The 12,375-nt window shown below is 46.7% G+C and overlaps 1 protein-coding gene across 3 annotated transcripts in view; it reads left to right on the top strand.

The window, feature by feature from the left end:
• ANGEL1 (angel homolog 1) overlaps positions 1,980-12,375 on the top strand; it is a 30,687-nt gene continuing 20,291 nt past the window's right edge. Inside the window, exons 1-10 of one of the 3 annotated variants that reach the window (XM_021403127.1) lie at positions 1,980-2,119; positions 3,993-4,592; positions 5,123-5,349; positions 5,958-6,027; positions 6,800-7,233; positions 7,875-8,001; positions 8,783-8,893; positions 9,656-9,725; positions 10,137-10,300; positions 11,148-11,312. In XM_021403127.1, coding sequence (XP_021258802.1) covers positions 4,226-4,592; positions 5,123-5,349; positions 5,958-6,027; positions 6,800-7,233; positions 7,875-8,001; positions 8,783-8,893; positions 9,656-9,725; positions 10,137-10,300; positions 11,148-11,312 — 1,735 coding nt within the window. In that variant the 5' untranslated portion in view covers positions 1,980-2,119; positions 3,993-4,225. Of the gene's footprint in view, positions 2,120-2,147; positions 2,303-2,540; positions 2,564-3,992; positions 4,593-5,122; positions 5,350-5,957; positions 6,028-6,799; positions 7,234-7,874; positions 8,002-8,782; positions 8,894-9,655; positions 9,726-10,136; positions 10,301-11,147; positions 11,313-12,375 lie in introns of those variants that run through there. The other 2 variants (XM_021403126.1, XM_021403128.1) reach the window with 2 other exon arrangements.

Below are 12,375 nucleotides of genomic sequence, written 5' to 3'. Positions count from 1 at the left end.
TCCTCCACCCCAAAAAACAGCACCCTTTGACATTCCCTGATGCTTGCTGAACATTTGCAGTGGATGTGAGCGCAGTGAGGCAGTGGGTGATGTGTTTCAGCAGTGGCAGCAGCACTGTGAAAGACAAGCCACATTCCAGGTGGCCATGTACAGCTATCACATCACAAAATGAAGTGTGCCTGAAAGAGTTCATCTGTGCGAATTGACTAATGGAGGTGACTATGTTGAAGTATAGTATTTGGTAGCTGAGAATTTGCTCTATCAAATAGTGTTATTGTGCTCTTTGTATCTGTTGTAGTTTCCATGGAAATAAATAGGAGGCATTGCTTTTGGAGTGACCTACGCATTATGTATTATGCAGAGAGGAAGAAAAAGATAATTCCCCCAAGGATAGGATATTTACAGCATTTTTTTCTCCTAGGTTCTACATAAACCTCCCAGCTAGTCCAGTAATTAGAGGCCACAGCAGGGTTACATTTGGCTATAAAACAAAATATGATGCATAAAACAGTGGAAGGTTTGACCCCAAAGCAGAAGACCTCTGTCAGCTTTGATTTTGTTGCCTAAGTTTGTAAATATTTTTCTCTAGCATAGGCCAAACAACAGTGGCAGTCCAGATCCTTGCTTGTCTGTGGTTCTGGCCAACGTTCTTCTCTGTTCCAGTCTGCTAATCCTGATGTGGGCTGGGCCTGAAGATACTTCTTGAACTGTCAAAGAACAGCTTTGTTTTAAATTCCCTGGCCACTAGCTCTTGCTGTCACAGATTCTTCCTCTGGAGAACATCCTCTGTTTTAGGGAGACACCAGTGATGGTTTCCAGCAGCGTGCCCACTGCAGTGGGATGTGGGAGACTGCAGTACTTTTCCAGAGACATCTGTGGTTTTGGGACAAGGTCACTGTGCTGTGCCTCAGTTTCCCCTTGAAGGACGTGGCTGGTCCCAACTCAAAGAAAAAGAAATGAGAGAGCTTCAGTGCTGCTGCACTGTGATCCATGTAAAATTCTGAGTGTAGGTATTGTAATCTATGCTCTGCTGATTTGAAAAAGACATTGCGTTGCCTCACTGCTTTGAATATATGCCATAGAGCCCTGCATCACAGCAGCTGGTGTGCTTGTTGCTAACAATGATCTATAGGCTTTCATAACTGGAGATTTTTTAAAACAGTATTGGTAGGATTGTTATTTATACACATAATAACATCAGCTCAGGTCCTAGCCGTGGACACCTGTTGCGCTGGTCTCAATAAACGACATACTGGTCACCCCTGGAAAAGCATTCTACTTAAGGACTCAAGAGCTTTTAATCTGAAGCAGAAACCAAACTCAAATAAGTGAGAGGCGATAAGCAGTACGGATATAGGATCAAAATGCGCCCTACGAGATGACAAGGGTGATTTTAATGGATACCACAATTCAATTGAGTTAGATTTGACAATTTTGTATATTACTGTGATACATTAAAAGTATGTATTTGGTGTAAAGAGCTGCAGTGGTGCTCAGTTTGACGTCTGTCTTTGGATGTTGTGCACAGTCAAATGCAGAATGAAGCAAAATATTAAAGATGTAGGCTCAAGCAGGACTTTTTCCCTGGAACTGTCTGGTTTCAGCAGGACAGGCCTCAGCTTTGCACAGCTGCAAAGTGCTCACGGTGTGCTCGCAGCTGATCAAATTGAGAGGTTTTGCAGAGCAGTGACCAAACCACAGAAGGAGAACATGCCCCTGCACTGGTGCTCTAACCTACTGGCAATGCGGTTTGTCCACACAGCCTGTTCTCTGCAAGGTGTTGACTAATGTGGTTACAGATTTGGAAGACCTGTAGTGCAGTGTAATTACGAACCGTTCGGGACCAAATGGGACTTAATATGGTGTTTTTCCAGAGTATTACAACTTCTGTAGGCTTCTGGAGAACAGAGCGCAAAGTTTCGTTTGAAAACAATCCTCTCGGGTGGCGGACGAAGCCGGCCGCCCGGCGTCAGCACCGCCACCCAGCCCGGCGGGAGCCCGGCCCCACCCCGGCCGGGGCCATCCCACACGCCTGCCCCGACCTGCCGGGGGCAGCCTGGCGCGGCGCGCAGCGAGGCCAGCGCCCGAGGCAGCCGGGCGAGGGGACGGCCGCGGCGCGGTGAGTGCCTGCGCGGAGCCGGGGCTCGGGCCGTCAGCCCACTGCTGAGGCGGGGCTGGGCCGGCGCGTCGCCTCGCTGGGGCCGGGCCGGCGGAGGAGGTCGGGCCGCGCCGCACGCTATGATCGGCACCGTGCTCTGCTACGTGCTGCTGCCGGCGGTGCGGCTCCTCCGGGCCCTGCGAGGTAACCCGGCCCCGGGCGGGCGGCGGCGGCGGCGGGGCCGGGGAGCAGCCGGGGGGGTGCGCGGGGCCCGGCCTTCCCTCCGCCGCGCTCCGGCCGCGGCGGCGCTGCCTCCCTCCAGGCGCCGCCCTGGGGCCGGGCCGGGCCGGGCTGGGCTGCGGGGGCCTCGGCGGCCTCTGCTCCTCGGGGGCGGCCCTGCCCAGTCCTTCTTCAGCTCTGGGTGCAGGGGAGGGGGCCCTCGGCTGCCCGGAGTTGCTCTCTTAGGTAGCAGAGGCCTTTCTGCTTGTTCGGTGCGGCTCGCCGCGTGTGCAGGCAGCTCTGTGCCGTTGGGTTTGGACGCAGGTCCCGAACCTCGTTCCGAAATTGCAGATTTTGTTCTTGTAGGCCCTGAGCATGCTGCCTCGGAGCTGCTCTGTGGGTCTGGGGGAGACCTTTGGAGACAGCCAGCTGTGAGGCCTGGTAGCCCTAAAGCACCTTCAGCTGACTGTGTGGGTTTCACCTGGCTTCCCTGATCGAGCTGTGGCTTCACAGGCCCCTGGCACTGTGCTCATGTAGAGCTGTCCTGGCTGAACCAGTTCTCACATCTGTGGCAGCCACTGCTGCGAGGTGGTCACAGTGACCAGCTGACTCCCCTAACATTCAGTTCTTGCCTTATAAGCTTCTATGACAACTGCATCTGTAACGATGTGTGGAAGTACTGTGCTGGTATTTGTGACATCTGTGAGCTTCATTACGAAAGTACAGAGAGGACTTATGGGTCTCAGTGCGACATTTCTGACACACGCAAAAAGCTTTGATGCAGAAGATAACAGTACAAGCCTACAGAGATATTGCTGACCCCTGTATGTTACTGCTCTGGGTGACTGTTGCAGGGGTACAGCAGGAAAAAGGTGATTTGTGGACAACAGAAATCGTACTTAACAGCAGGGACTGGTATCTGTGTACAGTCTGTAACAAAAGATCATTACCGTCATCTCTGATGTCAATATGGGTGGAAAGTGTCCCTGTCGTTTTCTGCTTTACACCACCAGTATTCAAAATTGCTATGTGAACAGCAGATATTTGTTTTTCAATCACAGATAGCAGTCATCAGGTGGCCTAATTCTTATCAGGAATAATTTGTGCATATATTCTCTCTAATAAGGCTTTCAATTGCTTATGTCTGTCCCCCTGCTTCCTTATTTTTCATCTCTTAATTACAGAAGTTTTTCTTTTCTAGAACATTGTTGTGATATGTAATCATTTTTAATCGTCTTATCTGCGTGCTACATTTTACCAAATCTCTGGAAAGAAACTTGCTCCAAGTGATCATCTTCAAGAGCTTGGCTTCTTAACCCATGCACCCCATCAACTAGCTTGTACAAGTTATGCCTTCAGATGCGTAGCTGAGAGCAGGTGCAACTTCCACTGACTGTGGTGCTGCCTGAGTTAGAATTACACTTACTAGAGTTGGTAAAGCGATTGTTGTGCTGTACGGTTTCAGTGACTTTGACTAACAAAGCTAGTTATGGACTGTGGTCTAGCATTAAGAGACCAGGTAAGTTACTCAGACTGTAACTGTTTTTCTTCAGAGAAGTCATTTATTTGGGTTGCTACACTGAATGGTTATATACAGCAAATACATTGGAGAAAAAAAAAATCTGAATGAGAAAGCATTTTCATCTGTATTATGTTTCTTTTTTTTTAATGGCAGATGCTTTCTTTACCTGTCGAAAGAATGTGCTTCTGGCGAAGAGCACGTCCACCCAGATAGAAGGCATCTTTGCTGCAACCAGAGAAAAGTTGGTCCAAGAAGAGCAAGAAGCCCTGCTCCAGCAGTGGCTGGAGGAAGGAGCAGGGAGTTCATCAGCCAGTGAGAGTGCTCCAGTAGTGGGAAACATATCAGCTACACCCACCAGCACCTGGTTAGAAGGTTCAGATCTATTGATGAGTAGCCTTAGCGACCTGAATTCGGCTCCAGAAGTCGTGTGGTGTGCCAGTCAGCAGCTCACGGAGCTATGTGCCTTGACTTCTTCAGAAACACAAGATCATGCAGTGACTAAACTGGAAAAATTACCAGTGGAGGAAGCTGTAGCTGTAGTAGGCAATGCACCTTGGGCAGCTCTGGTGACACAGGCAGATCATCAAATAGCTGGCTGTGCCACTATCAATATAGAAGGGCTGAATGAAGACCCAGCGGTACTGGCGTGGAGTTTAGCAGGTGGCACAGAGATGGTGCCGACAGAGTCCCCTGCCTGGCCTGCTCAGGATGCTGTGCAGTTTTGTCCTCTCCCAGCGGAGGTACCCTACCATGGTCAGTGGCAACAGATCTGGATCTAATGTTAGGAATCTGTATTGTAGAAAACCTGGTTAGGTTTTTGTTTCTGGTTGAGGGGAGTAGGTCTGGGCTTGCTATCAGAGAGACATTGATTGTATCAGACCATACAGAATTGACAAGATCTGCTAGTGAAAGCTATGAAGTGAGGTTTTGCTGAGGACAAGCTGATCAGAGCTAGAAGTCTCTGTGCTATTAGGTTGTCTGGTTATTGATACATTATTTCCCAGGAGCTGTGCCTGAGAAGTATAGAAAGCACTGAAAAGCTAGTTGAGTTTTTCAGTATGCTCAGCTCTGGTCTTCTGTTATCTCAACCTCAGTGTCAGCTAACCAAAGGAATTCAAATAAAGCATGCAAAACCCAGAGTGGGTGAGAGTTGGGTTAGAGGCTCAGGTACCCAAGCTTAGGGAATTACATTGGTATTCTGCATCCCAGAGAAACTGAAGTAGCTGGAGTGGTACCCAGAATGGCTGTAATTGGGCTTTTTTGTGTGTGTCTCTTATTTATAGAGATATTATGGAGAGACTGGGAGGATCTTTCTGTCCAGCCTTGTGAGCTAGAACTGGGCTCAAAAAAAAATCCTCTCTTTGAATTTCGTGTCATGTCTTACAACATCCTTGCCCAGGACCTGATGGAACAGGGCCACGGTCTTTACCTGCACTGTCATCCAGACATCCTGAGCTGGGACTACCGCCTTCCAAATATTTTGCAGGAGATCCAACATTGGGATCCTGATGTGAGTATGACTAAGCTCTTTCCACGTTAGTATCACCAGAATTTGAATTTTTTGTTTGATCTAATTGCATTATGGCAATTCTTTTTTCCTTTTCTTTTTATTTTTAAGGGTGGAGAAAGTCCTAGGAAGATGCTACCTACTTGGTAGCTGGGTGCTGATTCCTCTGAGACTATCTGAGGCCTTACATATAAATTTTCTTGCTGCCTGTCTTGTTTTGACTATGTTTTTTGTAGCATCTACTAATACTTAGATAACAGAGGTTAATTTCATAAACAGCAAAAGTGGAGGAAGAAGAGGTAATGTGTTTTATGGGGGGAAAGGCCAGGTTTATAAGGCAGCACAGGAGAGGATTTCATGACTTTCTCTATTCCTGGAGCCCTCTTTGCACGATGACAGATCTTTGCCTCATCACTGGGTAACTGAATGATAAGTTAATGTGACGCAGGAAGTTGTCATTGTCTAGATGGGAATTACAGGACAGAGTAGCAGTCGTGGCCTTTCTATTGCAGGGTTAGTATGCAAGTATACTTTTGCACTTTCTTCCTTCCCCAAAACAAGGTAACTGGCAAATACTGTTGGAGCGAGTGAGGTCTCTGACTTCCTTCCAGGTTCTGTGTCTACAGGAGGTGCAAGAGAACCATTACAGGGAGCAGCTAGAACCGACGTTTGTGAAGATGGGTATGTCCTGCTTTTATGTGTCTGTACCTCCAGCTCATGGGACTGGCCAAGCAGTGCTTCCTGCTTAAAGTCTTCAAAGCATTCAGTCTTGAAAGAACTTTTCTTCCTTTTTATTTGAGCTGCTGGCCCTAGACCTTTACACTTTCATTTGTAACTGATCTTTTGATTTGAGACATCAGAGTAACAAATCCGAGAGGGTTCTAGAAGGACAAGGAGAGAGAAAAGACTTATGGTTAGAAATGGTAGACAGTGATTACTGGGGCAGAATTGCGTATAATGCTGCACCCACAGCATTATAAAAGGAGTAGCTGTGTGGTAGAAAGCATTGCACCTGAAGGAAGAAAGGTTGGAGTCCATGCTTCCCAAGCAATGAGTCCTCTCTTATGTGCCCTAGCATTGCTTATTGCTAGAGGGAGCTGAGACCTTAACAAATGCTGATAGGGGGTGTAAAATGCTATGTTACTAGGCAACCAGTGCTTTACAAATAGGGTTGCTTACTGGCAGATGATGGCTGTTTTTTTTTTTTTTTTTTGTAGTTAAAGCCTAAATCTGTTGTAGGAAGCGGGCTGAAAATTAGCACAATACGAATGCATAGGGGTTGGAGAAATAATCCTTCTGGGCAGGCTACTGGACTGAATGGCATTCTTTCGAAATATAGCGGGTACCTCTTCTACAAGTCTGCTACGCTACCTTGCTGAACGTTAGAGTAATGGAAGGAGAGCCTGAGGTGGCAGCCAGATTAGCTTTTTAATGGGTGGTGGTTTCTCTTCAGGCTTTGCATGCTTCTATAAACGGAGGACGGGGAGAAAGACTGATGGCTGTGCAGTGTGCTATAAGCAAAGCAGATTCCAGCTAATCACCGTCAGCCCCATCGAGTATTTCCGGCCTGGCGTAGATGTCCTCAATCGGGATAATGTGGGTTTGGTGCTTCTGCTGCAGCCCCTGCTCCCAGAGGGTCTTGATGTGAAGGCAGTCAGTCCTTTGTGCGTTGCCAACACGCATGTGTTGTTCAATCCCCGGCGGGGAGATATCAAACTTGCCCAGATGGCCTTGCTCCTAGCAGAGATTGACAAGATTGCAAAAACTGCTGAAGGTCACTACTATCCTGTCATCTTGTGTGGCGACCTGAACTCCGTACCTGACTCTCCACTTTACAAATTCATCCGGAACGGTCAACTTTCCTACCAGGGGATGCCAGCCTGGAAGGTAAGTGCCAGGCAGAACTGGGATTGGGTGGCTCTTTACTGCATGCTGCTGGAGAAAAGCTGCTGTATTCTTCCTCTTACAAGAAAGAGTCCCAGTATTAAACTTTATTCAGGACTGATCTGCTGTGCCTCCAGCAGTGCTGAGGAAAGAAGCAGACGAATGTGTGCGTGTTGCTTCCAACACTGGTTTTGTTTCTTTTTAGCCAGACCAGTGATAACAGTTAATTCATTTCACATCCTGGTTTTTCCTTCCTGTGGGATTTTTGTTCTTGAGTGACTGGAAGTGTAGAGGAGTACAACTCCACCAAGACATCCTGACATTTTTGTACGTCTTTTGTGTGAAAACAATTTTGCTCATGAAATGGTTATCTGTGCTGAACTCTTCAAGTGGTTTTCTGTTAATTTGTATCCATGCTCTGATATGTCTTTGGATTTCAAGCAAAATTATCAATTCAGTAACAGATGTCCACAAAGTATATTCCGTATGGTGACCTTCAGTTAATTGTATCCCTGCCCCCATGCCCTGCCACTGTGAGGGCATTCTCCTGTTTTGCTCCTGGTGAGTGTGCATCCATTCATAGCTTGCAGAAGTTCTGCTGTGTGTTATTGATGTTTCCTGTCCTGTTTCTTGCCTCCTTGCAGGTGTCTGGTCAGGAAGACCTTTCCCAACAGCTGCATTCTCGGAAGCTGCTGGCACCGCTGTGGCCAAGCTCACTGGGTGTAACAGACAACTGCCAATATGTTACTGTGTGCCAGCCAAAGAAACAGGGTGAGCTCTAGCGTGCACTGAGAATATGATCTTGCTGTGGATGGAGAGTCTCTGGGCCTTGCTGTCTCCCTGAGTAGCCAAGGCATGTGTTGTACGAGGCAGTCAACAACAATTCTATTCTTCTATCCTTTTCCTTGGTACTTGAATTCAAGTCAGTTTTTGTGGAGTCTGTCACTGTAGCCCAGTATCTGCAGTCATATTTCTCTAGTCAGCAGCTGAGTATTCCAAGTAACCGTTGCCCTACATAACTTTTATATTCCCAGACTTAAGCTTTTGTGCAATTGTAAATGATGGTGGGCATCCATAGCTTTCAACTGCAGGTGCTTGTTAGAGCAATTTCGGGTAGCATTTGCATACCAGTATTAGAAAATGCTGAGTCCACTTTAAAACAATAATTGTTCTCTACTATTTCTAGAGCAGATTCTAAAAAAAAGGAGGCCTCACTAAATAGTTTTTGTTGGAAGCCTGAATATAAAATTTGCAGAACTGTTCTTTCTTTTTAGGCAGACTTGAGTTTCCTTGAATCGCAAGCTTGCTGATCTGCTTAAAATTCCCTTGAAGTCATAGTGCTTCAGAGGGAACGTTCTGAATTTGTCTCATCGAGGCACTGACCATGATGGGTGCATTGGCTAAAGGAATAGAACAGAGCACAGTTACTGCTATGTTTAGGTTATTAAGTGATGCCTGTCCTCATGGTGTAATAGTACTTGATATGCAACTTGCTGTAAATGTGACTTTGCTGCAGGTATTTTATTGTTTTAAATTGTATTTCTGTGTGCAGGCAGACGTAAGTACAGCCGAGACTTCCTGCTCCAGTTCCATTTTTGCGATGTTGCCTGTGAACGACCACCGGAACTGGTCTTCTTGGAAGGTGTGACAGATGCTAAACCAGGTATTAGTGGGGCAGTTTTCAGCTCACGACTCACCTAGCTGTATAGTGATGAAAAGCTGTTGGAGGTAATACCTGGTACGAAAAGGGAAAGACAGAAGAATAGCATTCTGTGGCTCTGTGATTACTAATGGATTCCAGGGGAGCTCAGAGTAGTCTATACTGCAACAGTGTTGCAGTTACTGCAACACTGACAGTGTTTCTTGAGGTACCCTGGGTTTCAGACTCTTCTGGAGGCTGTTTCTAATAAAGATATTTTTTTCTCCAATTTAAGATTTTTGTTGCAGGAGAGCAAACCTGAAGACCATAACATCACAATGGCTGCAGCGTTGATGTCTCTGGATTCTGATACCCAGTAGACACTGCCTCACCCCTGGGCTTTGTTGCGTGACTGGTTCTGCTCTCTCCGTTTCTATTCTGCCTGTTAAGTGACCCTTTGTGTAAGCTGTAGGCTAAGGCAAACAAACTTTCTTCAAGAGTATAGGTTGAACTACCTTGGGCTTTGATAATTTAAAATGCTTTAAGGACATGTCCTTATTAGGACAGAATATGGCTATCATGATCTGCTCTCAGGATGTTTCTGTTAGTCTTAGAGCTGGGGTTTCCTCTGACTATTTTTCCTTAACACGGCTTTGACTGGAAGCCGTCTGTTCTTCTTGCACAAAAGGATTTATTTTGTCTCAGGAGAAGTTTTTCAGACTCGGGATGAGCAGCCTGTTCCAGTATCTGTGTAGATCTGTCTGGAATCTCTCTGCTCCTTTGCAGACCCCCCTCCATACTGGCCCAAGCACACTGCTCCGGTGAATGACCCTGATCTCCAGACGCTCATCCCAAGGTAATTTGATGCACCTTCTGTGGCCCCGCTGTTTCACTTTCTGCAGCACTGAAAATCTGGTTGAAGTAAAGACTGAAATAATTGTGAGGGTCCTCCCAGGTCCCAGTAACTAGGTGATATTCTGGCAGCATTGGGTTGATGAGGTCAAGAATGAAAGGCGTAGACAGGACTGGGTATTGGACACAAGGTAAGCTCATGGTCTGCTTTGTGCAAGTGGAGTAAATAATTCCGACTGTCTTTCAGTATGTGTTTGCAAACTCAGAAGTAGTTTGGAGAGCTGCATCAGTAAGGGAACTTCCAACTTCACCCGTGACATCAGCATGGGAATTTCTGTCTTCAGCTGTGACTGCAACACTGAACACTGCGTCATCCACTTTCCTTTCTTCATCAATTCTGGCTGTTCACTTGCAGGTCTGCAGGCATTATCCAGCACGGCCTCAACCTGACCTCTGTCTACAGCCATTTCCTGCCGCAGAGGGGACGCCCGGAGGTCACAACCATGCCCATGGGGCTCGGCACCACCGTTGATTATATCTTCTACTCAGCAGAGCCTGTGAAGAATGGAAACAGAGGGGGTGAGTATGTCAGTGCAGGGGTTGTCCCTTAAGTGTTGGAAGAGGGATGTGAGGTGTAACATAGCGTAGCTCAGCACTGGACAGAGCATTTTGTTAATCTGGAGTAGCTCTACAGAGTGTAACTTTGACTGAAGTGATGCACAAAGTAGAAGCAACATCTGCACAGATATCTTGAGAAGACAGTGTTTGTCCTCATTGTGGAAAAACTGAAGTTGCTCTGAAGAGATTCATGTAGACTTCTAAGGAAGCCAGAGCAGATAGCATTCTTCTTCCTTTGTCTAACTATTTGTGCTCCTGGTAATAAGCAGTGCTGAGTCCTTAGTTCAAGGCTTGTATTTCAGGTCTGACTGAGACCACGCATTGTCCTTTGAAGGAGGTGACTTGTTAAAATGACAGCACCTCTCTACTACCTGAAATGGAAGTTAGGTTGATGGAAGACTGTATGTAAATGCATCCAGGAACTGCCTTGGAGCTGGTTTTGGATCATGTCAGGATCAGCTTTGGGGAGGAGGTTAGGAATGAAGAGATTAATTCCTCCTCAATGGAGAATTTGATACTATCTGTAGGACATTTGGGAAGTTCCTTTCATTCCGCTGTGAAGAAATACCTGGTGAATTTAGCATATACTGGAATTTTATACCTGCAGGCATATGAAACCATTGAACTGCAGTGTTGTAGGATGCTCAGTGCTTTCATTTTGAGGCTCAAAAGTGCATGCAGTGTTGGTGCAGGCGGTCTTTCTTCATCAGGGAAAGGATTGGAAACCACTGGCAAGCATCCCTCTGCGAGTCTGTAGAGTTAATCTGCAGCATCAGTCTACAGCTGATGTTTCCTTCCACTTTTTCAGGTCGCAGGCTGTACCGAGATGGAGTCCTAAAGCTGCTTGGCCGCCTTTCCCTTCTCTCTGAAGACATCCTGTTGCTGGCAAATGGCTTACCAAATCCGTTCTGTTCGTCTGATCATCTCTGCCTGCTGGCTAGCTTTGGCTTGGAGATCTCCAGCCTCAGAGAGGGTTAGTGTTGGTTCCCCTTTGCCTAAAGAAAATATATTCTGAATATAGCAGTTTGAGACTCTGGATGTACAACCAGCTTGCAAGAAAACTCTTTTATTTGACATGCCCGAAGAGCCCCTTTCTGCCCTCGTGCCCTCACAAAAAAATAGGGATGAGAGAGTTGGAGCCCTTTCTGTTGGTGTTTTGTGGGCCTCTGCAAACCTGTGTTTCCACACAGTTGTGTTCAGCCATTATCATCGCCTAAAGGGATCCTTGTTCCTTGTTAATTTAGCAGATGTTTTAGTGCTGCAGGAATCAACCTCGCTCCCGTGTTTATTTGTTCCTTGGTAAGATTCGAGGACCTGGGAAATACGGATGCAATGCTGTCCGCTCCTGGCTACTAAGCAGCAGGACGTGTATACACCAACATTCTTTCACACCAAAACAATGTTTTTTTTAATTTCTGAAAGATAGTTTATGAAGCATGGTCTTTAGGAACGTGGTGTTGCTTTTGAGAGTGGATCTGCTAACTGCTTAGAAGTAGCTTTTTCTTAGTAATGGTAAGATGGTAAGGGCTGTGTTGTTGGCAGAAGAGCTTGTGTAGTTGAGTAGTTTCAACAAGGTCATCCCAGTGAATGTCAGGTGAAGAAAATTGTCTGGTAAGGCGTGACAACCCCAAAGGCTGTGTCTCTGGAGGCTCTCAAAAGAGAGAGAAAAATTAAAAGTGTGTTAGAGGAAGCAGAAACATTAAACAGGACAGTTGAAGGTATTCTCACTGCCCCTACCCTTCCTCTGCGTCCTCTCAATTCTGTTTTACCTCTCAGGACAGATAGCCAACCGGTAGCACCCTGCTGGGCCAGGCTATGGGCTTTCTGGAGCTAGCCACGCTTAGGTAGGTAGAACCCATAGGACTGGCTCTTGTCTCTGGGCAGACGCTGGGAGGAAGGGGAAGGCTGTTTCCTTGGAGGCAGGATTGTCAGTCTCTTGGTGTCTTCTTAGTGTAGTTTTCTCAGCTTGTACAGTACAAAAAAAACCAAAACTGTACCTGGTCCTGAGGCAGATTGCGTTGTTTAGCCTGATTTTT

The sequence above is a fragment of the Numida meleagris genome, chromosome 6, assembly GCF_002078875.1.
Source record: "Numida meleagris isolate 19003 breed g44 Domestic line chromosome 6, NumMel1.0, whole genome shotgun sequence".
NCBI lineage: Eukaryota > Metazoa > Chordata > Aves > Galliformes > Numididae > Numida > Numida meleagris.
Note: the sequence above shows the minus strand (reverse complement) of the source record. Positions and strands in the feature narration are given on the sequence as shown.